The sequence below is a fragment of the Lepidochelys kempii genome, chromosome 11 (genome assembly GCF_965140285.1).
Source record: "Lepidochelys kempii isolate rLepKem1 chromosome 11, rLepKem1.hap1, whole genome shotgun sequence".
NCBI lineage: Eukaryota > Metazoa > Chordata > Testudines > Cheloniidae > Lepidochelys > Lepidochelys kempii.
In genome coordinates this window covers 2,790,550-2,812,349 of record NC_136390.1, presented here as the reverse complement: position 1 = coordinate 2,812,349, position 21,800 = coordinate 2,790,550, and the positions used below count along the sequence as shown (strand labels likewise).

Sequence of the window (21,800 nt, the reverse complement as noted above, 5' to 3'; positions counted from 1 at the left end):
GCACAACTGTTTTACTATTCAGTCCTTAGCGGGTATTTGAATTGCCTTCTCTTGAAGCTGCTCCCTGACTGAAATAGGATGAAAGTCAGTCATTGGTAATAATTATCCAGTAAAATTCTTTGTTTAAATCTTGGGGCCAGGGTATGCATTGAGGATGGGGAAGAAAAATAATAACATACAATTGGAATGAGTTTGTGGACCCCCAAGTTAAGTGTTTTGGACTCTGTCTCTTAGCTGATTGAAAAGTAAAGCTGTCAGTCTCTGGTGATAAGTGCTTAGAAATGTTTAGAGACCTAGTTTCTGGTATGGGGGCATAATTCAATACATTCTGCCTGTGAGGTCTGTTGTGGCAGATGTTGGCTGCATCCAAAGAAGCTTCTTGCCTGTACAATGGCATTGTAAGTGCAGTAGAACAGAAATGAATCGGGATTGTATGGGAGGGGAATGACATCCTAGAATGGCAAGTAAGACAAACTTTGAGGGTTCTACTTTGCATCTGCCTTAACTGATAAGAGTGCTTCCATTTGCACTCTCCTTTAGGGATGGGTGAGAAAGATGGCAGTGCTGTTGTTGCAAAAATGGAGTAATGCAGCCAATTTATGTGAATAGCAAATCAATCAGATCTAGTCGCCCAGGATTGCTGTGGGGCTGAGTTGAGTAGTTATACTGTTGGTTTGCTCGTATGTAACGATATGCATTGGTGGTCATAAGAGCAGCCCTACTGGATCAGACCCAAGGTCCATCCAGCCCAGAGACCTGTCTGCCGACAGTGGCCAATGCCAGGTGCTTCAGAGGGAATGAACAGAACAGTCAATCATCAAGTGATCCATCCCCGGTCGCCCATTCCCAGCTTCTGGCAAACAGAGGCTTTGGACACCATCCCTGCCCATCTTGGCTATTAGCCATTGATGGACCTATCCTCCATGAACTTATGTAGTTCATTTTTGAAGCCTGTTATAGTCTTGGCCTTCACAACATCCTTTGGCAAAGAGTTCCACAGGTTGACAGTGCGCTGTGTGAAAAAATACTTCCTTCTGTTTGTTTTGAACCTGCTGCCTATTAATTTCATTTGGTGACCATTAGTTCTTGTGTTAGGAGGAGGAGTAAATAACACGTCCTTATCTACTTTCTCTACACCAGTCATGATTTTATAGACCTCTATCATATCTCCCCTTAGTTGCCTCTTTTTCAAGCCGAAAAGTCCCACTCTTATTAATCTCTCCTCATATGGAAGCTGTTCCATAACCCTGATCATTTTTGTTGCCCTTTTCTGAACCTTTTCCAATTCCAATATATCTTTTGTTAGATGGGGCAACCACATCTGTATGCAGTATTCAAGATAAGGGCCTACCGTGCATTTATATAGAGGCAATATGATATTTTCTGTCTTATTATCTATCCCTTTCTTAATGATTCTTAGCATTCTGTTAGCTTTTTTGACTGCCACTGCTCATGGAGTGGAGGTTTTCAGAGAACTATCCACCATGACTCCAAGATCTTTCTTGAGTGGTAACAGCTAATTTAGACCCCATCATTTTATATGTATAGTTGGGATTATGTTTTCCAACATGCATTACTTTGTATTTATCAACACTGAATTTCATCTGCCATTTTGTTGCCAAGTCACCCAGTTTTGCGAGATCCTTTTGTAGCAATTCGCAATCTGCCTGGGACTTAACTGTCTTGAGTAGTTCTGTATCATCTATAGATTTTGCCACCTCATTGTTTACCCCTTTTTCCAGATCATTTATGAATATGTTGAATAGGACTAGTCCCAGTATAGACCCCTGGGGGACACCACTATTTACCTCTCTCCATTCTGAAAACTGACCTTTTATTCCTACCCTGTGTGTCCTATCTTTTAACCAGTTACCAATCCATGAGAGCACCTTTCCTCTTATCCCATGACTGCTTACTTTGCTTAAGAGCCTTTGGTGAGGGACCTTGTCAAAGGCTTTCTGAAAATGTAAGTACACTATATCCACTGGATTCCCCTTGTCCACATGCTTGTTGACATCCTCAAAGAATTCTAGTAGATTGGTGAGGCATGATTTCTCTTTACAAAAACCATGTTGACTCTTCCTCAACAAAGTATGTTCATCTATCTGTCTGACAGTTTTGTTCTTTACTATAGTTTCAACCAGTTTGCCCGGTACTGAGGTCAGGCTTACCAGCCTGTAGTTGCCAGGATCACTTGTGGAGCCCTTTTTAAAAATTGGCATCACATTAGCTATCTTCCAGTCATTTGGTACAGAAGCTGATTTAAATGAAAGGTTACAGACTACAGTTAGTAGCGCTGCAAAATTTCACATTTGAATTCCTTCAGAACTCTTGAGTGAATACTATCTGGTCCTGTAAAAGTGGCAAAGAGTCCTGTGGCACCTTATAGACTAACAGATGTATTGGAGCATGAGCTTTCGTGGGTGAATACCCACTTCGTCGGATGCATGTCATCACCCATGAAAGCTCATGCTCCAGTACGTCTGTTAGTCTATAAGGTGCCACAGGACTCTTTGCCGCTTTTGCAGATCCAGACTAACACTGCTACTCCTCTGAAGCTTGACATCTGGTCCTGGTGACTTATTACTGTTTATCAGTTTGTTCCAATATCTCCTCTAATAACACATCAATCTGGGGCAGTTCCTCAGATTTATCACCTAAAAAGAATGGCTCAGGTTTGGGAATCTCCCTCACATCCTCAGCTGTGAAGACAGATGCAAAGAATTCATTTAGTTTTTCTGCAATGGCCTTGTTGTCCTTGAGTGCTCCTTTAGCATCACGATAGTCCAGTGGCTCCACTGGTTGGTTAGTGGGCTTCCTCCTTCTGATGTACTTAACATTTTTTTTGCTATTACTTTTGAATCTTTGGCTAGCTGGTCTTCAAATTCTTTTTTGTCCTACATGCATGAACCTGACCAACTACCGGTTATCACTAACTGGACCATCTCTTCTCTCTAGAATTTCACCCTCCTCTTTGAACTTCCTTTCCTATCCATGGTCTTGTGCCTGTGTCCTACAGCATCACAGATGGAAATAATCTCTGGTCTGAGTGTGTGGTTATGTAACCGGTGTGGTGGTCAGTTTGTAGTCTCAGCAGCTTGTGTGTTCAGCTGAATGATAAGCACAAACATAGAAGGCTACTGCAGCAGTGGACAAGCTGGCTAACAGACCAGCAACATAAAGATACAGCGTTAGCCTGAGTTTTCCGGGTAGAGTTGACAGGCCTGTCTGTTGTGAAAGAACCATTTATTTTTCTTTTATGCATTGCTATTTGCTGCCCTGATCTTCAGATTTTGGCCTGTCTTGGTCATATCTCCTGAGACTGTCTAAAGCTCATTTGAGACACTGAGTTCTTTTCCCTTCTCTTCTCATCCTGGCCTAGGTTCAGCGGTTCTCTTTCCATCTTCCAGTTCAAGTTGCGTTTATCTCTTGCAGCTGCTGTCCAGCTTCATTAATCGCCTATTGGTGATGACTTTGCTACTTTTATATGGAGGTTACCAGAGGGTGAGGGCTCACCACCACCTGGAAGGGTGTCACAAGGGGAAGGTGTGGTGATCACAGATGGAGAGAGAGCTGTAGCCTTGCACATCTTGCAAATCCTGATGGTTGCAGATCAGTGGTTTTCAGCCTGTGATCTGCAGACCCCTAGGGATCTGCAGACTGTAACATTTTCAAAGGGATCCTCACATTGAAATTTTTTAGGGGTCCACAGATGTAAAAAGTTTGAAAACCACTGTGTAGATCTATTATTCAAAGTTAACGTTCGTCCCTAAAGACATATTGCATTGACTCTGTATATGTGAACTGTATTTAGTATGGTTGATACCCAAACTCCCACTTCCTGACAGTTAACCCAAAAGAAATGTGCACAGTAAATGCAAACTGGATACGACACACTTTTAATTTTTTTTAAAGCCTTTTAGCCTGAATCCATTCATTTGTAGGCTTCAAAACGAAGTAAACCAGAGGGCGATAAATCTTCTGACTTGGGAAATGCTGGTTTCGATGGAATGAGCGAGGATGAGTTGCTAGCAGCTGTGTTAGAGATTAGCAAGAGGGAAGCCTCATTCTCTGTGAGCCATGATGAAGATAAACCCACAAGCAGCCCAGACACTGGTTTTGGAGAGGACGAGGTGCAGGAATTGCCAGAAAATCTGCAGTCTATAGAGGTGGAGAAACCCAAATCAACTACAGAATCAGGTAGGATGAGAAGTAACTTTATCTTAACTGAACAGATTCTATGGTGACTCAGAAGTTGGTATATACAGCAGCAGATCAGAAATATATGAGGCATGAATTGCATGTGAGTGGATTGTAGGCCGTGTCTGATGTACATGGAGAAATATGAATATCAAGTTTTTCCTATCTTTAAAGCTTTTTGTTTATTTAATTTTGAAAACGTTCTAATATCGAACACTTGTAATATGGCTCTGCTAAACTTAGTCATCACCAAAGTTTTAGTGATTTTTTCCATCTCCTGTTTAACAATCACCTCTGTCAATTCACTAACAAAAGAGTTTTACTCTTCCATATTCTGAGTACACTTTATTTTCTATAACTGTCTCCAAATCAGTTGCAATCCTGAGTAGCACAGTAGCAATATCCAAAGACAGTTGTTTTTGTGTATGAGTAATACATTCAAAGGATAAGGCTAAAATCCCTCTGATGCATAGTGAAAAATAAGTAGAATTGTAATTAATTTGGCCTTATGTGTATACAATTTTTAAAAGTTTTTTCCCCCTAAAACAGTACTTTATATTTATGTAAATCCTTCAGAATAAGCCCAACACACTTTTACAGATTGTGGCCCCAAATCCCGCAAATGTGCTTAACTTTACCACTGTGAAGAAGCCCCATTGATTTGAGTGTGGGGTAATTGGATCTCAGCTTTTCTAGTTGGTTAACAGAAATTTTTAAAAGCTTGTAATTTGCTCATGCTACTTGCTTTGGATCAAATTATTTCCGAACTCCACTATGCTGAAAACGCAGTCAGATGAAGTTCCTTCTTTCTTTTCTTTTCCTCTTAAGAGTTAAGAAATTAAATGTAAAAACCTTACTCTACTGAAGGTTGCAGTTAGCTCAAAATGTCAGGTACTGTCAAATGAAACTTCATGTCAGAAGTCAACACGTGAAATAATTCACACAACCTTGTCTGCTCCCGTATTCATATCTACTGTGGTGCATTTTACACAATCACACTGAATTTCATGTACTTTCAATGCAGGTGAAGGGGGAGACCTACCTAGTTTAGATATGATGGAGGGCACACTTTCCCCACTCCTCCTCATAACTGAGAGCTGTGTAATAGCCAGAAACCTTGTGGAGTATTGCTCCTTATAATGAAAGTCTGAGTCACAGACTTAAAAAGTAGAGTTAAAAAATTCTATGTTTTGCTATTCATTTAAGAGGATTAGACAGAGCTGGGTTACAATCCTGACTCGGGTGGTCCTGCATTTTCAGGATATTGCAGATGCTGGCATTTTGCTTCCTGTAATCCTCTGATAACTAATGAACAGATGTGGAAGTCTGCTTTTCCAATTCAAGGATGGGTTCACATTAAGATAGATGGCCTTGCTGTTTTTTTTAGGGGGATTCTGACCATTTACCTGTAGCCAATTGGGGGTTGAAAGTATGCTGCAGATAAGAGAGGTACATATAGTAATGGCAACAAATATTCCCTCCATAAGCTTTGTAAAACAGCTTCTTTCCTCTTTCCATTGCACAGATCTTAAAGGTAAACTACACAGTTGAAAATTACTTGTGCTTTTATACTACTTAAAAATCTGTAGATCATCTAGCTCTAAATTGAAGCAAAAAAATGACAAACCCTAATAGCGTTTAAGAGATTTTGCTGCTTCCCTCAGTCTTATTTAGAGGAAACATAGTGGGTTCAATTTTAGGTTTTTCTGTGGTGCCGGCACCATAGTATGTAAGCACTGTCTAAATCTATGTACTGTAACTCTGGCAAATGTCAATTAGCTGAACTTGGGCCACAGTTGTGAAAGCCTAGCAGAATGGGACATGTTTGTTTAGGCAAAGGCTGCTGGTTTTAAATGAAAGCATAGAGTTTGGGGAGAGAGGGTTTTGATAAAACCTTGCTCAGTCCCAAACCTGTAAGATTTGTTATAACATTCCCCTCTCTCATCAAATCCTTAGGCATTCCTAAGGATTTATTAGTTGTCCCTCTACCAGTAGATGCCACTGTGCTCCAAGGAGTTCAGGGGCATAAAGAGGACTTAGATGGTAACGAACAAGGGACCAGAAAAGCATAAATGTCCTCTGCTTCCTCAGGTCCTGCCAATTTCACTGAGATAACTAAAGATTTTGATGAGAATAAGGAAAACAAAACTCCGGAAGGCTCCCAGGGGGAGGTTGACTGGCTGCAGCAGTACGATATGGAGCGAGAGCGGGAGGAACAAGAACTTCAGCAGGCACTGGCTCAGAGCCTCCAAGAACAAGTAAGAGCTAATACTCCCTTCCCTAAGTCATCTTTTCTAACATCAGAAACCTGATGGCAAAATAAAAGTTTACCCTGGGCTTGGACAATAATTGCAAATTGTCTCTACTGCTAATATTTATCTTCTAGAAGAGACCAGTATGAAGAGCAGAAGATTATTCTAATTCACTAGCGAGTACATTCGGTGAGATTAACTATATTAATCACAGTTAGTATAAACTTTGAAAATCACACCTAGATATTTAAAAGGTTCACCTATACAAAAAAAGGCAAAGCTGTTCCTCACCTAGTTATGTATTGAAATTTAACAAGCCTCATTCTTTATCTTCCATACACCTCCCTAATTCATCCCCCACTTGAAGGCCTTGCAGTGTGTCCTGTCAAGAGACACAGGGAGAAGCAGGTTCTAATGCAGATGACCATCCCCTCAGGCAACCATGCCAGCAACTCTCTTTTTAAATCAGAACATGGTTAGCTCAAACTGTTCCTCTGACCTCAACTGCTGTGGTATCACATGAGGGATAAGGGCAGGTTTCTGAGATAATTAGGTCCCAAACCATTTAGGTTAATATTAGCACCTGGAATTACACCCTGAAACAAAGTGGGAGCTAGTGCAGATCACACTGCACTTCTGACCTGTGCTAAGCAAACACACAGCTGCGTTATGCACATGCTGTTTTTGAATAGTCTTCAGTTCTAGCCCCATGTAGTCCAGTCTTAGGGTTGCAAAGGCTAACTCAACCTTCTAGTCAAACACAAATGGGGACAGAAGTGCTACTTCTGCATCTGCAAACATTTAGAGCTCTAACAGCCCCCCTGGGTTGCTAATGTGTTACACAGATACTGGACAGACTGCTCATCTCCCCTTCATACACACAAACATTGAGGGGAGCAGGAACTGTTCAGCAGCACCCCATGGCCAGGACTGGAACCACCCCCGCACCTTGTGCCCTGTTGTCTTGGGCCTCACTGTCAGTGCTGCCCTAACTCCAACCCTGTCCTGTCCTGCCCTTCATTTCCAGCAACTGCATAGGTGTTGGAAGTAGGGGTGCTGCTGCGCCCCCTGGCTTGAAGTGGTTTCCATGATACGCAGGGTTTACAGTTTGATTCAATGGCGCTCAGCACCCCCACTATGCAAATTGTTCCAGCACTATTGAGCAGATGTAAAAATAAAACATTTTAAAAATTAAAAACAATATTTTATATAGATTTTTTATTTTTATCATCCACATTAGAAAAAAATAAAAATCTAATTTTGCCAACCCTACTTCTTTTCAGGTTTGAAATACCTAGACAACTTGGAGTCAACTTAACCCTTCATCCTTCCTGTATAGACAAATAGAGTTCAATACAGTTTACTGTGATAGGGAAGGAGATCATTTGTTATAAGTCCTTGAACTGAGCACCCTGTCTGCTTTGTGTTGATATTAGATATCATGGTACTCCTTGTAAGAGATGGGGTTGGCCTAGATATCAGGGGGCAAATTTCCCCACCCTCCAGTGTAATTCCTTGTGAGGCACAGTGATGGATTTGCTTCATTTCAGCTGTGCTATTAACACGTAGATTCCTAGTGCTTTTGGAACGGTGAGATGAAAAAACCCTTTGGCAATAATGTAAAATGGATTTAAATGTTACCTTCTGGCGTAGTCACAGTGAGGACCTGCCACCCCACCTGTGATTCAGACATGGCACGCATTCAGACCCTGAATTAAGGAGCCTGTTCATGCAGTAGTGCCGGCTGGCTTTGGAAGCAGCCACATCCAGTCTCTCCTGCTGGAATCAGTGTTGCTACAACACAGACCCCTTTTGAGGGTGGTGGGAGGAGACAGGGCAGAGATACAAAAAAAAGATGGTTTCACTTTTATTATCTATCCCAACTTGTTAAGATTCATTGATGTAACGTTTGCAAAATCCTTTTCTATAGTTGGGAAATACAGACACTTTTCCATGAATTATATATTTTTGTTAAGCTGTAGGCCAAGCCCTCTTTTTTAGCAATTTTAAAATAAATTGTAGCAGATTGTTTCACCTTTTGATTGAGGTTTGTGTCCTCAGTTAGCTTTGGGCAGAAAATTGTGTAAATGTTGTCGTAGGGTCCAGAACTTTATGTGTAAGTGACGGTTTTACTTTTCAAATGGTTCACAAATTCATTATGATGCTTTTCAGATCAGTGATCCAGAGAGTGCTCATGGTGTTAGTAGGGACTTGCTCTGCTGCATACCAAACTTTAGTAGCTTTGACAAGCTTTAATTAAGGTTTGTCCCAGGTCCTGTTGCACTAGAACATTGGATTCTTGCTGGTTGTAAACATTCCTTCACATGGAACTTTTAATGTACTATGTCAGGTTTGTTGTAGAAACCAAAGCCGCACAGTTTCAATGGAAAAAGCACACTACAAGAATTTTAAACAGTGAAGTGTCTCAGTGAACTAAGTTTTTTTTGTTTTGTTTTGTTTTCTTTCCATCAGGAGGCACGAGAACAAAAAGAAGACGATGACCTTAAACGAGCTACTGAATTAAGTCTCCAAGGTGAAATTTATTTAACCGCTTCCATAATGCTGCTTTTTAGGGGACATATATCCATGTGTGTGATTGCAACTCTGAGCATCTGAAAGGCAGCTGGGATTTCATGCCTTTATTTTGTTTGACTGTAGTTGGCTCTGTTCCATTCAGCTTTATTTCATTCAGTTATGGAAGTAAATGCCAGTGAAAATTCTTAACATGAAAACTGCAGTAGTTTATCATTCCTTAATTCAGTTTTTTAAAAATATTGTGTACACAGATATTTGGATCTTGAAACTCTTTGTTCCCGAAAAGCCAGCTGTCTATGGCCGAGAGACCCCTGCAATCTCACAACTGCAAATACCCTCTTGGCTGAATCAGTTCCCAAAGCCCTGGCATATCATAGTTCTGTAGTTTTGGATTAACATTTTAATACACTTAAATGTAACAGATTTGCCCAGGATCATGGATAAAATGCTTTATATCTAATAAAAGAACAGAGAGATTATCCACAGCAAGGTGTAGCCCTGGAGAGCACCCAAAGAGAGCAGGTATGCTGCCCGTGCATTCTAAACTGAGGTAACACATTCAGCCCAAGGCTCAGTTAAGCAGTCTTGTAGGCCTAGCATACGAGTAGGGCAGAACAAAGCCAAAAAACCCCACACCAGAAGAGGGGCAGTTGTGATGATGAAATACAGGAGTATTACTTAAAATTCACTTCTAATCTTGCCCAGGCTCCTTAAATAGTCCTCCCTCGCTTATTATTGAAGAGGCACGGGTCTGCTCTTTAACAGGAATAAAACAATATTAAACACACAACAGTGTAAAAGTATAATTCACAACTGTGATACATCACATTGTGAAGATTCAGCCAGTTACTACCGTGTACTCTTAACCAGTGTCCTGCATTCTTGGGCTCTCTTTGCAGCCCACAGCCTCACTCTTTTATCAGATATTGGGGGTGATGTTTTGGCAAAGCAGGTTCCTTCTCCAGCAGTGGTTGAGTGCATTCCCCCTGCAGCACTTCCGGCCCTTAGTAGGCTGGTAGGGTCCCGCACTGGGAATTTAAAATCCTCTTGATTTGCAATCACTTAATTTTGTTTGACATCCTGAATATTGTCAAATGCCTCTAAGCATGCTGTCATGTCATTCATAATTGTGACAGCAGGTACTTGCTAACAGGGATGCTAATACGTTTTCACTATGACACTGCTGTTCCCTTCTCACATGTAGCCAGCAGTTCTTTTTTTTTTTAAACATGATCCAGTGTTGGTGCTATTGGTCCAGTGTTGATGCTATAACAGTGTAGTAATCCCAGCACTATCAGTGTTTTGGGACTAAGGATTCTCTGTGATTGCGTCTCCATGAGTGACTCACTTGGACAGCCTGCATTTCCCTGGGACAATGTATCTTACAAAGCTCGGAACAAAGAGCATGAGATCTGGCAATAAAGCATTTTCACTTAAGAGGGTTCAACTGCGGAACACACCTGAGAGGAGATTAGACTAATTCAGCGTCTTGACTTTACAGGGCAAGTTGCATGAACCTTCCTTTTGACAAAGTATTTCCATCCTAGCTGGCATGATGACAGTTTTAAAAAACCAGGGAGAGGAGAAGAGCAGAGAACTCGAGTCCAATTAGGACTCACCATGCAAATTTAAATTATCTGGGAAAAGTTTAGGTGCTTCTGTAACAAGTGCTGGGAAAAAGCTTTAGTTGGTTAGCTGCAAAGTCCCAGAAAGTTTAGAACACTGTGTAGGAGAGCCCTTCCGGCTCTAACAGAAAGCCGTGTGCACTTTGCTCAGCCAAGCATTCTGGAAGTTCCTGCAGGGAGCAGCCCTTCTCACCATGTATAAACAATGAAAAGATGGAGGCTGCCAGCAGTAGGTTTAGATGCCAGTTTTAATTGATAAATGTAGTTTGTGAATAGAATTTCTAGTTGAAATATAGAGAAATGCTTCTCACCATGGAAACTTCCCAATCACCAAGCAAAATGGGTGCAGTTCATTTAATGTGGATGTTGACCATGGGCCACCAAAGCTTTTGAAAAACGTAGCTGTGCAGACAAATTAAATTTGCAAAAAAGTTTGCATTGACTGTTTCTGCTCCCTGTAACGCGGCCCTGCTGTAAAAGAGGGTGAAAGGCGTGTGTGCTGCTGCTACTTCTGCATTTTCTGCAGTTCAGGGTCTGTTTCTTGATTCAGAGTCACGGCATAAGTTACCACATTTTTTTGGGTGGGTAGAGAGGGGATGTGAGGTGTTTTTTGTAAATTTTCCAATATCCCTTGCTTTCTTCAGAAGGGAGAGCCTTTAGCTTTAGTATTTCCTTGGTGTTTGTTTATGAAGATTCATTATGAAGAAAAATCTAACCCAACCGTCTGTAACGTCTGTGGTCTGCTTTCCAGTATATGCCAAAAATTCTGACATGGCATCATTGTGTCTTTGTGCCATTTAGAATTTAACAGCTCCCTTCTGGACAGTGTTGGCTCTGATGAGGACTCTGGGACTGAGGATGTTCTCGACATGGAGTACTCAGAAGCTGAAGCTGAAGAGCTGAAAAGGAATGCTGAGGTGACGATCCATTGTTTCAAGCGCTGAATGGGGAACTAATGCCTCTTCACATGTTCACCACTAGATATTTTGGAGCAAGTGCATCTGTTCAGTCTTAGAGGACCTTGTTAAGTAGCAGCCTTCCCATTAGTACACCTCTACCGGATATAACGCTGTCCTCGGGAGCCAAAAAACCTTACCGTGTTATAGGTGAAACCGCGTTATGTCGAACTTGCGTTGATCGACCGGAGCGCTGCTTTACTGCGTTATATCCGAATTCATGTTATATTGGGGTAGAGGTGTATTGGGAAACAATGTATAGTTCAGTAATCTCCCTCTATAAGAGCGTGTCCTACAGTTAGAAGAGCTGCCAAGACCCCTTGGTTGCTGTGAGGGATCTTATGGGTGGGGAGGGGAACAGGGAAACAGAGTAACTTGACTACTGGAAGCATTCTGCTGTGTGAAACAAGTGAAAACACAGGCTGCTTAATTATCAAAAAGGGAGAAACAGCATTTCAGATAGTGTAGTGGTTTGTGATAGTGCGAGTAACTGCTGTGGGTTTCTAGCTCCTGGACCATTAAAGATCAGGCAAGTTGTGGAGGAGGCCGGCCTTGTGAGTCCTGAGTGGAATATAGCAACAACTCCTGCTGTCTGACCCACTGAGGGTCACTCGTCTATCTTGCTTGTAAGGAGAGTGTTGTATGGCATCTAGAAAGGAAAGGATTAATGTTTTTTATTGGGAATTCCTTTAGGGAAGTTTTACTTCCCTTCCAATTGCTGAACCTTCATCAGAGAGCTGTGTTTTCACACCGCTGTTGAACCCCAGTCTATCAGACCGAGGAGGACCAGGAAATCTCTTTAAAGCCAGTCAGCATTATCTGTTCTTAATTGTCACGGCTGAGTTGATGAGAAGAGCTTCATCCCAAATAAGAGGAGAGGGACATTTTCTCCTTAACACTCCAAGAGCAGGGGAAGAGAGAATCTCTAGGCCACCAATCCAGTCTTTCCCTATTGATTTACCTCATTTATCAAATGGTTTGTTTTAATACTGCGGAAATCAATATAGTTCTCTTTGATTGTTCTTTTAACTTCTCTCTGTGGACTTATTGATATCAATGGAAAGTGGTCATTCAGGAAATAGCTTGTCTAGACAAATGGCAGTGCAAAGCAAAATGGAGAGCTTGTATCTCAAAACAATGACTGCTTTGTTGCTGTTCCATTGGCAGATTGTGAATGGGGAAACAAAAACAAAATCTCATGGCATTTTCCAATTTTAAAGGGACACTTTTTCCTCCTGGCCTGATGCAGTGTGGCAGTTCTTATGTTCCTTGATCACATTTCTCAAACAGCTGAACTTTGTGTACAGAGTACCCAAAACCATATTCTAACATGCTGTAAGGCCTTTTGTTCTGAACTAAGTGGAATTAAGAGCATATTTAAAAGCAAATGATTGGATTGTATTTTCCAGATAGGAGAGCTCCCTCATTCCTATCGTCTCGTCAGCATTGTCAGCCATATTGGAAGCACATCCTCTTCAGGTAGGGAATATGATAACTTCGGTATCTCCGTCTCTCTGTTCATGTGGAGATTAAATAAATGTAATTGAAAATGGTTGTAATATTCTTTGAAGTTGCAGAATAGCGTTAAGATCTGTTTTCATAGTTAACATTAATTAGTCAAAAATACCCATTTAGTCTATAAGTGGTTTGTACAACATGATGGCATTTCAGTATTTAAATGTCAGCTAACTGCAACAGGGTATCTAGAAACAACTTACTGATTTGTTTTGAACTATAGCATGAAAATAAATATGGTTTCTCTTTTTATTTTTTAGGCCATTATATTAGTGATGTCTATGATATCAAGAAACAGTCCTGGTTCACCTACAATGACCTAGAAGTGTCTAGAATTCTAGAGGCCTCTGTTCAGTGTGATAGAGACCGAAGTGGCTATATCTTCTTTTACATGCACAAGTAAGAGAATCTCACTTCCAGTCAGTAATCATTTCCCAGTCATGAAGTTCTGTGCTTCTCTCCCTACCATCCTCTTCAGTGGAGTTGTCAAATCTAATATTTGCCAGTGTGTCTTAATTTTGATTTACTGCTGCATGTGATTTTGACTAGCACTAAAGCATCCTCTGAAAGTTCAGTAGCGCAGAATTATCCCTCGCTAATATATAGTGGTTTAGACATACCTTGCAGTCCCTTCTAACCCTATGATTCTGTGGTTCTAATTGTCATAATGAGATCATAGCTAAGAATTAAAGGCATGTTTAAAGAGGATGTTCAGTATTTCAGCTAAGTATTAGCCCTTAGTGTATGTTTTCCTCTGACATATAGTCATATATTTGTAAATTCCCATATTCCCCCCAGCTCTTTTACTAGCATTAATTTATTCTATTTTTGCTGCCCTCTTCCCTGCAAGGCTTAACACGCTCTTAGATTTGCTATAATTTGTTGCAAAAATCTTACTGCAGCTTCCAACTGGTTCTGAATGACTTCAGAATTTCAGGAACCCTGCTTAGAGACCTTTGGTGACAAAGTGTAATTCTTTAGGCTTAACTAGTAGGATCTATAATTCTGAAATTTCCAAGGCTTAAATTAAACCACTCATTTCCTGTGTGTCATTCTCCCTTCCCATAGGACTGTCTTCATCTTGTGCAGCAGCTCTGCACTCACTGATTTCATAATCTCCCTTCTCATGTTTTCTAGGGAAATCTTCGATGAGTTACTAGAAACAGAAAAGAATACGCAGCCGCTTAGCATGGAAGTGGGGCGGTCTGTTCGTCAGCCTCTGTGAAGAGCAAATCCCTTGTTTCTCCTGAGCATGGAGAATTCTGAACTTGCGCAAGACACGCAGGAGTAGCAAACAGCTCAGGGCCAAAACGAGACAAAAAGTAAGGCATATGAGATGCTTCACTTGCAGAACCACGCATGTAAACCTTGGGCCTGAACCATACTTGTAAACCTTTGACATCTCAAAGCACTCCTCCTGTGGTGAGATTTTTATTGTTCCAGAAATATTTTTGTCAGCATGGAGCCTTAAAGAGTTACATCAAGCCACAAGACCACAGCTGCTCATAAACTGATGAAACAATAGTGCAAAAAGAGGCTTGACTTTAAAGTCCATTAACTGTGATATGTGAATGAGGAGGATTTACATATCACGTGGCATTCTACTTTTCCCCTACGAGCAATTAAAGCAATACAGCCTGCAACCTGGCATGTATGGTGTCAGTAATATTCACTGGAACCCTAGATCACCAAGTACGCTATTGCCAGTCTGTCCTGCTAACAGGTGTGCTGACATCATTCAAGTTGACGCGTTTTGACATTCATGAGGTTGTAAATGCTCTGCCATTTACATGCCGTTCCAGGAAACAAACTACTGGTGCTGTGGAATTTATTGCATACCCTACCCCCACTGTGTCATCTTGTACAGGTCATTTTTGTCTTTGTTTAGAAATGAGATTATATTTCTTTCATTTAAAAAGTTTATCCTTTCTAACTGCATCTTCTTCATAGTGTCATTGCATATTGCAGTTTACATCTTTCTGTCAGTATGTCTATTTCTCACTGACTTTACATCACGTTGGGCTGCCTTGTTTTGACTCTGACAGAAGCAGCTAGTGGGGTGGAAGGTAAGCTTTGGCCTATTGGCAGATTCTCTTCCAGGGAAGCAGCGCCAGTGCTGAGCAGTAAAAGGAAGTGAACTAACAGCTCTTCTTTTTACCTCACACATCGGAAGAAGAGCATTCTAGCATTAACTCTTCAGGGTCTGCAGGCACAAATGTTTGTCTCTGTCATCCTCAAGTGGAAAGTCTGAAAAATTCTTTTAGCAGTTAGACCGATCCATAATTTCACATTGTCCCTACAAAGCCCAGGAATCACACAGAGACATAGATGTTTTTATTCTAGCTGCCTGTTGGTTTTTTAGGAATATGGGCTGCTCAACTGGAATAAACTAAATCAGTTTAGAAGCTTTTGAAAACCCATTTTGAGTGTTAACATAAGATATTACAGGGCCGAACTGTTACATTTTATTATCCTAATTGTACCTGGTAACGTGACGCTCATTTTATAGCTGGCTTTGGCAAAAATATCCAGTGATTTAATTTTTATTTGAACCTTCAAATGGTCTTTTATTTAATATGGGCAAGTATTTCCTTAATTGGTATTTACTTTTATTGCAAAGAAATTGTTGCTAATCATTGGAGCAGTTACTTTTCTACCCCTAATTTGGATTTTGTGATTTGAATAATTGGTTACAGAGAGTGCAAAGATATTTGTATTTAAACTGCCATTAGAAGTTTCTCAGGAATAATCCATCCAGAGCTAAGTAGACAAACCATTGCTGTAGAGGACAGCAGGCAAAATAATTCCTCCACAGATCTTGTCAAGTTAAGGCTGATCTTCTGGTCTGTGTACCAAGCGAATCTCAATGAGTTTTGTTACGGCTTGGATAATATCTTATTGGTTGTGTTGATCTCATAGTAACTGGTCTAAGCATTAAACTTCTGTCACAAACAGGACAAAGCTTTTACCTCATAAGGTGCAGCACCAGTAGTATATGACATGTTAATTTATTATAAATCATTATGATTTTGTATTGTCAACAGTGAATGTGTTAGTGGAATGTGCGGGGGGGGGAGTTTAATGTAGGAATTTTCTTTGACTGATAAGGGCACGTACCTATGAAAATGTGGCAAAGATTTCTTCCATCATAAAAGCAAAGCTGCCTTCCTCATCTTAACCAACATCACCCTTTTCCCTACATGCTGAAAGCAGCACCCATGGCGCTTTAAATAACAAATGTACTTCTCGCAGCAGCGAGTTAGCACTGCTGATTGCTTGGTGGGGAGCAAATTATCATGTTGAGGCACAGCACTCCAAATCAGTTCATTTATAATAGAAAACCAAGATTGCCCAGTTTTAGTTGTTACCCTAATTAATGTATAAAACCAGCTTTGATGTAGATCCAGAGTTGAGAGAGCTGATGCTTGAAACCAGATTTCATGGTCCCTCTAGTGAAAACCAGGATCTCACTTAGCATAGCTAGTAACAACTAGTGAACATATGTGTCTTTCACTTTTTTGGCATATGGCAGCTTGAGTGACCCTGTGAACCTTTTCCTGAACAGAGCTGGTTGTCAGTCCAACACTGTACGCATCCACATCCCCCGTCTAAAGATGGATTCTTTCTCTCAGCTCCAGGGTGGCAGTGAGGAAGGAAATCTGTACCTTGTCAAGGGGTGTATGTATAAATATATGCTTTGGGGGTTTTGCACAGCATGGCTAGTTCATTCAGAATCGGGGGGGAGTATGTGTTCCCAGCATTCTGTGTTATACCTAATTAGCTTTCACATTCAATACTACTTGTATTTTTGCAATAACTTTGAAATTCAGTAGAGCTTAGCTCTGTGCAACCTTTACAACCATATTGGATTATATGTAGGACAGACACAAACCAAATAAAAGCCAGCACATGTAAGGGATTTTAGCATCAGATATCTTGGAAAGGAAATCATTTAAATATCCTACAAACCCTTAATGCCTTTATTAAAATGGCCATGTTAATAGTGGTGAGACCTGCTAATGAGAGGTGGTCTTTCTGGGAGATAGTGGAGTGCTGTTGGTCTGAACTATGTATCCTATTAATTAGAAAGGGTTTCTAGAGAGTGCATGTTATAAAACACTCTTTGACATTTCCTGAAATATACAGAGTTGTCAGTTTCAAAAGAACCTGAGAGCCAGTTTAGTTTGGTCTGAGTGTGCTTCAGCATATAAAAAACAAAAGAAAACACTAATGTCATTCTTTCTTCCACCCCATCATCGGATGTCTGCTCTAACTTGTTCTTGAGTTACTCCTTCACTGTATTTGGCTACTTTTTATGATAAATGTATAAATGTTTATGTAAATGAACTGGAATTTTTGTCCCAGATATTGCTGTATGTGACTGAGTCCACATAGAGGACTGTTGTACTGGGATGTGCAAAAGAACAACAACAAAATGCAGGTACTAGCTTCCTAATTAAAGCTTCAGTCTATAATACGAGGATTTAATAATTGGGAGGAGAGCGTTCTGATGTATCTAACCTTGGCTGATTGCCTCCCCAGCCCTGTCTGCATCATGGTGTAAATGGCCTGATTTGGAGTGTCCTCTACTTCCTTTTCTGTGTGTGCTGTATCTGATGTACTGGAAAGATTAGCAGATGCTGTTTGCACTGCAACCAATGGGAGAAGCAGTTGATTATCCAGTGTTAACTTCTTATTTAAATTCACAAAAGGTTTTAGATGCCCGTGAAGAATTCTTTGGTTTGGGGCGGGGGGGAGTTGTGCGTGGCTAGAAAGAACTAACTGGGTCACTTTTTAACTGATCTAATCTAAGATTGTAATCAACTGCCAAAGAGAGAGAATAAAAAGGGGTTATGTATCCTTTGCACTCTGCTGTCAGTATTCCCCATCCCACCGGAGATCTTACGTGCCTCCTGACTACATAATTATTCTTGAAAAACTGGGGGGGGGGGTGGGGGGTTCCAGGTGTGTGTGTTTGAGTGCAGCCAGGATGGATGCCACGTGACTGGGTTAGATTCTGCATTGAGTGACTTTTGATTCTTTACAAAGTTGATGTGGAGCAGCACTTTCTCTGTGTTTTAGCAGATCTGTTCCTCGGTATTCTTTACAATTTTGCTCTTGTTTTTTCCTTTTTAAATGATGTGTAGATAGATTTTTGTGAAATTAAAACCTCTTTATTAACCCTCTGATGGGTTTGAATCTTATTTCCACAAAGATGGAGTTTTCTGTAGACTCATATAGATGTGGATAGTTGAGCACTTGACTCCACTCTGCTTACGTTGGGGGCCTGTACTGTACCTTTAGTGAAGAAGAAACTAGTTTGCTCTGTAGAAGAGTGCGGCTCTGTTCCATTGATATAAAACTACTCAAGATAGTTAAGTCCCAGGCAGATTGCGAAGAGCTACAAAGGGATCTCTCAAAAGTGGGTGACTGGGCAACAAAATGGCAGATGAAATTCAATGTTGATAATAAATGCAAAGTAATGAACAGTGGAAAACATAATCCCAACTATACGTATCAAATGATGGGGTCTAAATTAGCTGTTACCACTCGAGAGAGATCTTGGAGTCATCGTGGACAGTTCTCTGAAAACATCTACTCAGTGTGCAGCAGCAGTCAAAAAAGCAAACAGAATGTTGGGAATGGCAAAAGGGATAGATAATAAGACAGAAAATATCATATTGCCTCTATATAAATCCATGGTACGCCCACTCTTGAATACGTGCAGATGTGGTCACCACATGTCAAAAAAGATATATTGGAATTGGAAAAGGTTCAGAAAAGGGCAACAAAAATGATTAGGGGTATGGAATGGCTGCTGTAGGAGGAGAAATTTAATAAAATTGGGACTTTTCAGCTTGGAAAAGAGACGACATGGGGGGGATATGGTAGAGGTCTATAAAATCATGACTGGTGTGGAGAAAGTAAATAAGGATGTGTTATTTACTCCTCATAACACAAGAACTAGGGGTCACCCAATGAAATTAATAGGCAGCAGGTTTAAAACAAACAAAAGGAAGTATTTCACACAACACAGTCAGCCTGTGGAACTCCTTGCCAGAGGATGTTGTGAAGGCCAAGACTATAAAAGGGTTTAAAAAAAAAAACAAAAAACGAGGTAAGTTCATGGAGGATAGGTCTACCAATGGCTATTAGCCAGGATGGGCAGGGATGGTGTCCCTAGCCTCTGTTTGCCAGAAGCTAGAAATGGGTGACAGGGGATGGATTACTTGATGATTGACTGTTCTGTTCATACCCTCTGGGGCACCCGGCACTGGCCACTGTCGGCAGACAGGACACTGGGCTGGATGGACTTTTGGTCTGACCCAGTCTGGCCACTTTTATGCTCAGTAACTTTTTATTTTGTGCATTTTTTTTTTAGTGACCTTAAGTGCTAGTGAAAGCAGCTCTGCAGAGCATATGTAGGCTCTTCTCTTGTCTGTCAGTCGAGATGTGCATTTATTTCAGTTGTAGCCCGCTTTGGACAAGAGCGTCTAGTCTGTGCAGCTCCAAGCTCTGTCCGTGGTTAATAAGAATCCCTGCTATTCCAGTACTTACTCCCCTCACAAGCCCACGTTCCCTTCTCCCACTGCACTAACAAGTGAGGCTTTCTGGCTAAGGGATTTGCTTTTCGCCTTGGAGATCAGAGTTTAAATCCAAAATGAAGTCACAAGGGAAACTTTATTGTCACATCTCAGTACTGAATGGGAGGGAATTGTATTAATAAAAAACCATGCCAAGTGTGATACAGTTGGCAACATCTGCTGTAGCAAATAGGTCCTGCATCCCTAGGCCAGTGGCTCTCAACCTTTCTAGATGACTGTCCCCCTTTCAGGAGTCTGATTTGTCTTGTGTATCCCCAAATTTTCACCTCACTTAAAAACTACTTACAAAATCAGACATAAAAATACAAAAGTGTCCCAGCCACACTATTACTGACAATTTGGTTACTTGCTTGTTCTGTCTGGATTAAATTTTAGTTTGTACTGACTTTGCTAGTGTTTTTTATGTAGCCTGTTGTAAAACTAGTCAAATACCTACTTAAGCTGATGTACCCGAGAGACTTCTGCATAGTCCCCAGAAGGACGCGTAGCCTTGGTTGAGAACCACTGCCCTGGAAGATGTTACATCAGTTAGAGCTAATGTAGAGACTGACCTACCTGTCACCTTTTTCTCCCACAAAGTGTATCCTGCCTTAGACTGGGGCAGACTTTCTATGTGTTTGTACAGCCCCTAGCACAATGGGGCCCTGATCGGGGCCTGCAGGTGCCATGGTAATACAAATACGACAAACATGGTCAAGGTCATTAAAGTTTGCACTGTGCTTCAGTAAAGTGTATGGCATATGGATTTTTAAAATGTCACTCCCTGCTGTGGCTGGAACCTTTACCTTCAGCATCACAAATATTTGCATAATACTTTTCATGAAGGCTTAACAGCTAATGGAGGCTGCAGTAGTGGGCTGTATACTTTATCTTTAGGAGTGAGGTACCAGGACATGTGAAAATATAAACCGTTTGCTTTGCAAAGATCTGACATCTAGAAAGACTGAAGATCATTCTAATACCACAGAGCAACACATTACTTGGAACCTCAAACCACTGACTAGGGAATGTAAGTATCCCCGCCTTACAGATGGGAAAACTGAGGCAGAGATGTGCTGTGACATCCCCACGGCTGTACAGCAGGTCAGTGGTGGTGCTGGAATTACAGGTCAGAGGTTTCTGATTCCCACCTCTGTTGTTTCTCCCTTGTGTGCGGCCTCAGCACAATCCTGGGTGGAGGTTGGAGAACAAACAAAATAAGCCAGGGTGAAGGAGCCGTGCTACTTGAGAGCCTGGTCACCACTCACCAGTCCTTCCCACAGCCACACCATTTAAGGCAAGATCCCAGCACACAAATTATAGCTGTCAAACCAACCCAATCAGTTGGGTAGCTTGGAAAGTAAAGATTTTAGCCTAGTGGGAGTTCAGTGTTTTCCCTGCCCAAAAAATCACAATGGGGAGGAATGGTTAGCTGTCACCTAAGCAGGGTCAAGTGCACAGCCCCGTTCTCTGAATTAGCTTTAATTTTACTTTCTTAATACTAAACCAAATACATCTCAGGCCAAATCTCACTGCAGTTCTGCTTAGAAGAGGCCTTTTTCCTTCTTGAGCTTCTGTTGCTTCCACACGGGCAGTGCAGCAAAGGCGTTCTGGGGCATGCCGAAGACCATTTCGAAATCATCACTGGACAGGTGCTCCTGAGGGAGGCAGAGGGGCTCGGATGAGGTGGTGGTGGTGACAACTGCAGCCCTGAGGACAGGGCCGTCCTGATGAGCTACAACCTCCCAGCCCTCTGGCTTTGCTGGGTAGCAGGAATTGAGATGGAAGTCAGACCTGGGGCTTTGAGGTAATGCCCTGGGCTACCATCGCTCTCCAGGCTGGTATCCAGCTGCCAGCAGAGAGCTCCAGATCTGACATGTAGATGGCAAGAGCTGAGGGAGGCATGAGCCATTGGAGGACGACCTGGGCCACCAGTGAAGCAGCTGATTATCCTAGACCTTTGCAAGTCTCCCCGGGGACTGGAACACGAGGCCATCAGCTGGAGTTACTCCCTTTCCATTTCGACAGAAGGCCCTAGCCCTGTACGCTGGTGTCTCAAAACGGAGCACAGCTGCTTGCTCCTGGCACTCCTACCCTGCACGTCCCAGCTCCCAGACACTCCAATGACTGCAG

The 21,800-nt window shown here is 41.6% G+C and overlaps 2 protein-coding genes across 6 annotated transcripts in view; one reads left to right on the top strand and one right to left on the bottom strand.

Annotated features, from left to right (window-relative positions):
* USP37 (ubiquitin specific peptidase 37) overlaps positions 1-18,265 on the top strand; it is a 52,805-nt gene extending 34,540 nt beyond the window's left edge. For all 4 annotated transcript variants that reach the window (XM_073304958.2, XM_073304959.2, XM_073304955.2 and 1 more), the window contains 7 exons: positions 3,945-4,200; positions 6,292-6,458; positions 8,925-8,985; positions 11,414-11,529; positions 12,978-13,047; positions 13,344-13,482; positions 14,221-18,265. In XM_073304958.2, the coding sequence (XP_073161059.1) occupies positions 3,945-4,200; positions 6,292-6,458; positions 8,925-8,985; positions 11,414-11,529; positions 12,978-13,047; positions 13,344-13,482; positions 14,221-14,308 (897 nt within the window). In that variant the 3' untranslated portion in view covers positions 14,309-18,265. The remainder of the gene's footprint in view (positions 1-3,944; positions 4,201-6,291; positions 6,459-8,924; positions 8,986-11,413; positions 11,530-12,977; positions 13,048-13,343; positions 13,483-14,220) is intronic.
* Positions 18,266-19,745: 1,480 nt separating this feature from the next.
* The window catches only part of VIL1 (villin 1), a 42,779-nt gene continuing 40,724 nt past the window's right edge, over positions 19,746-21,800 (bottom strand). For both annotated transcript variants that reach the window (XM_073304961.2, XM_073304960.2), the window contains exon 20: positions 19,746-21,325. In XM_073304961.2, the coding sequence (XP_073161062.1) occupies positions 21,212-21,325 (114 nt within the window). In that variant the 3' untranslated portion in view covers positions 19,746-21,211. The remainder of the gene's footprint in view (positions 21,326-21,800) is intronic.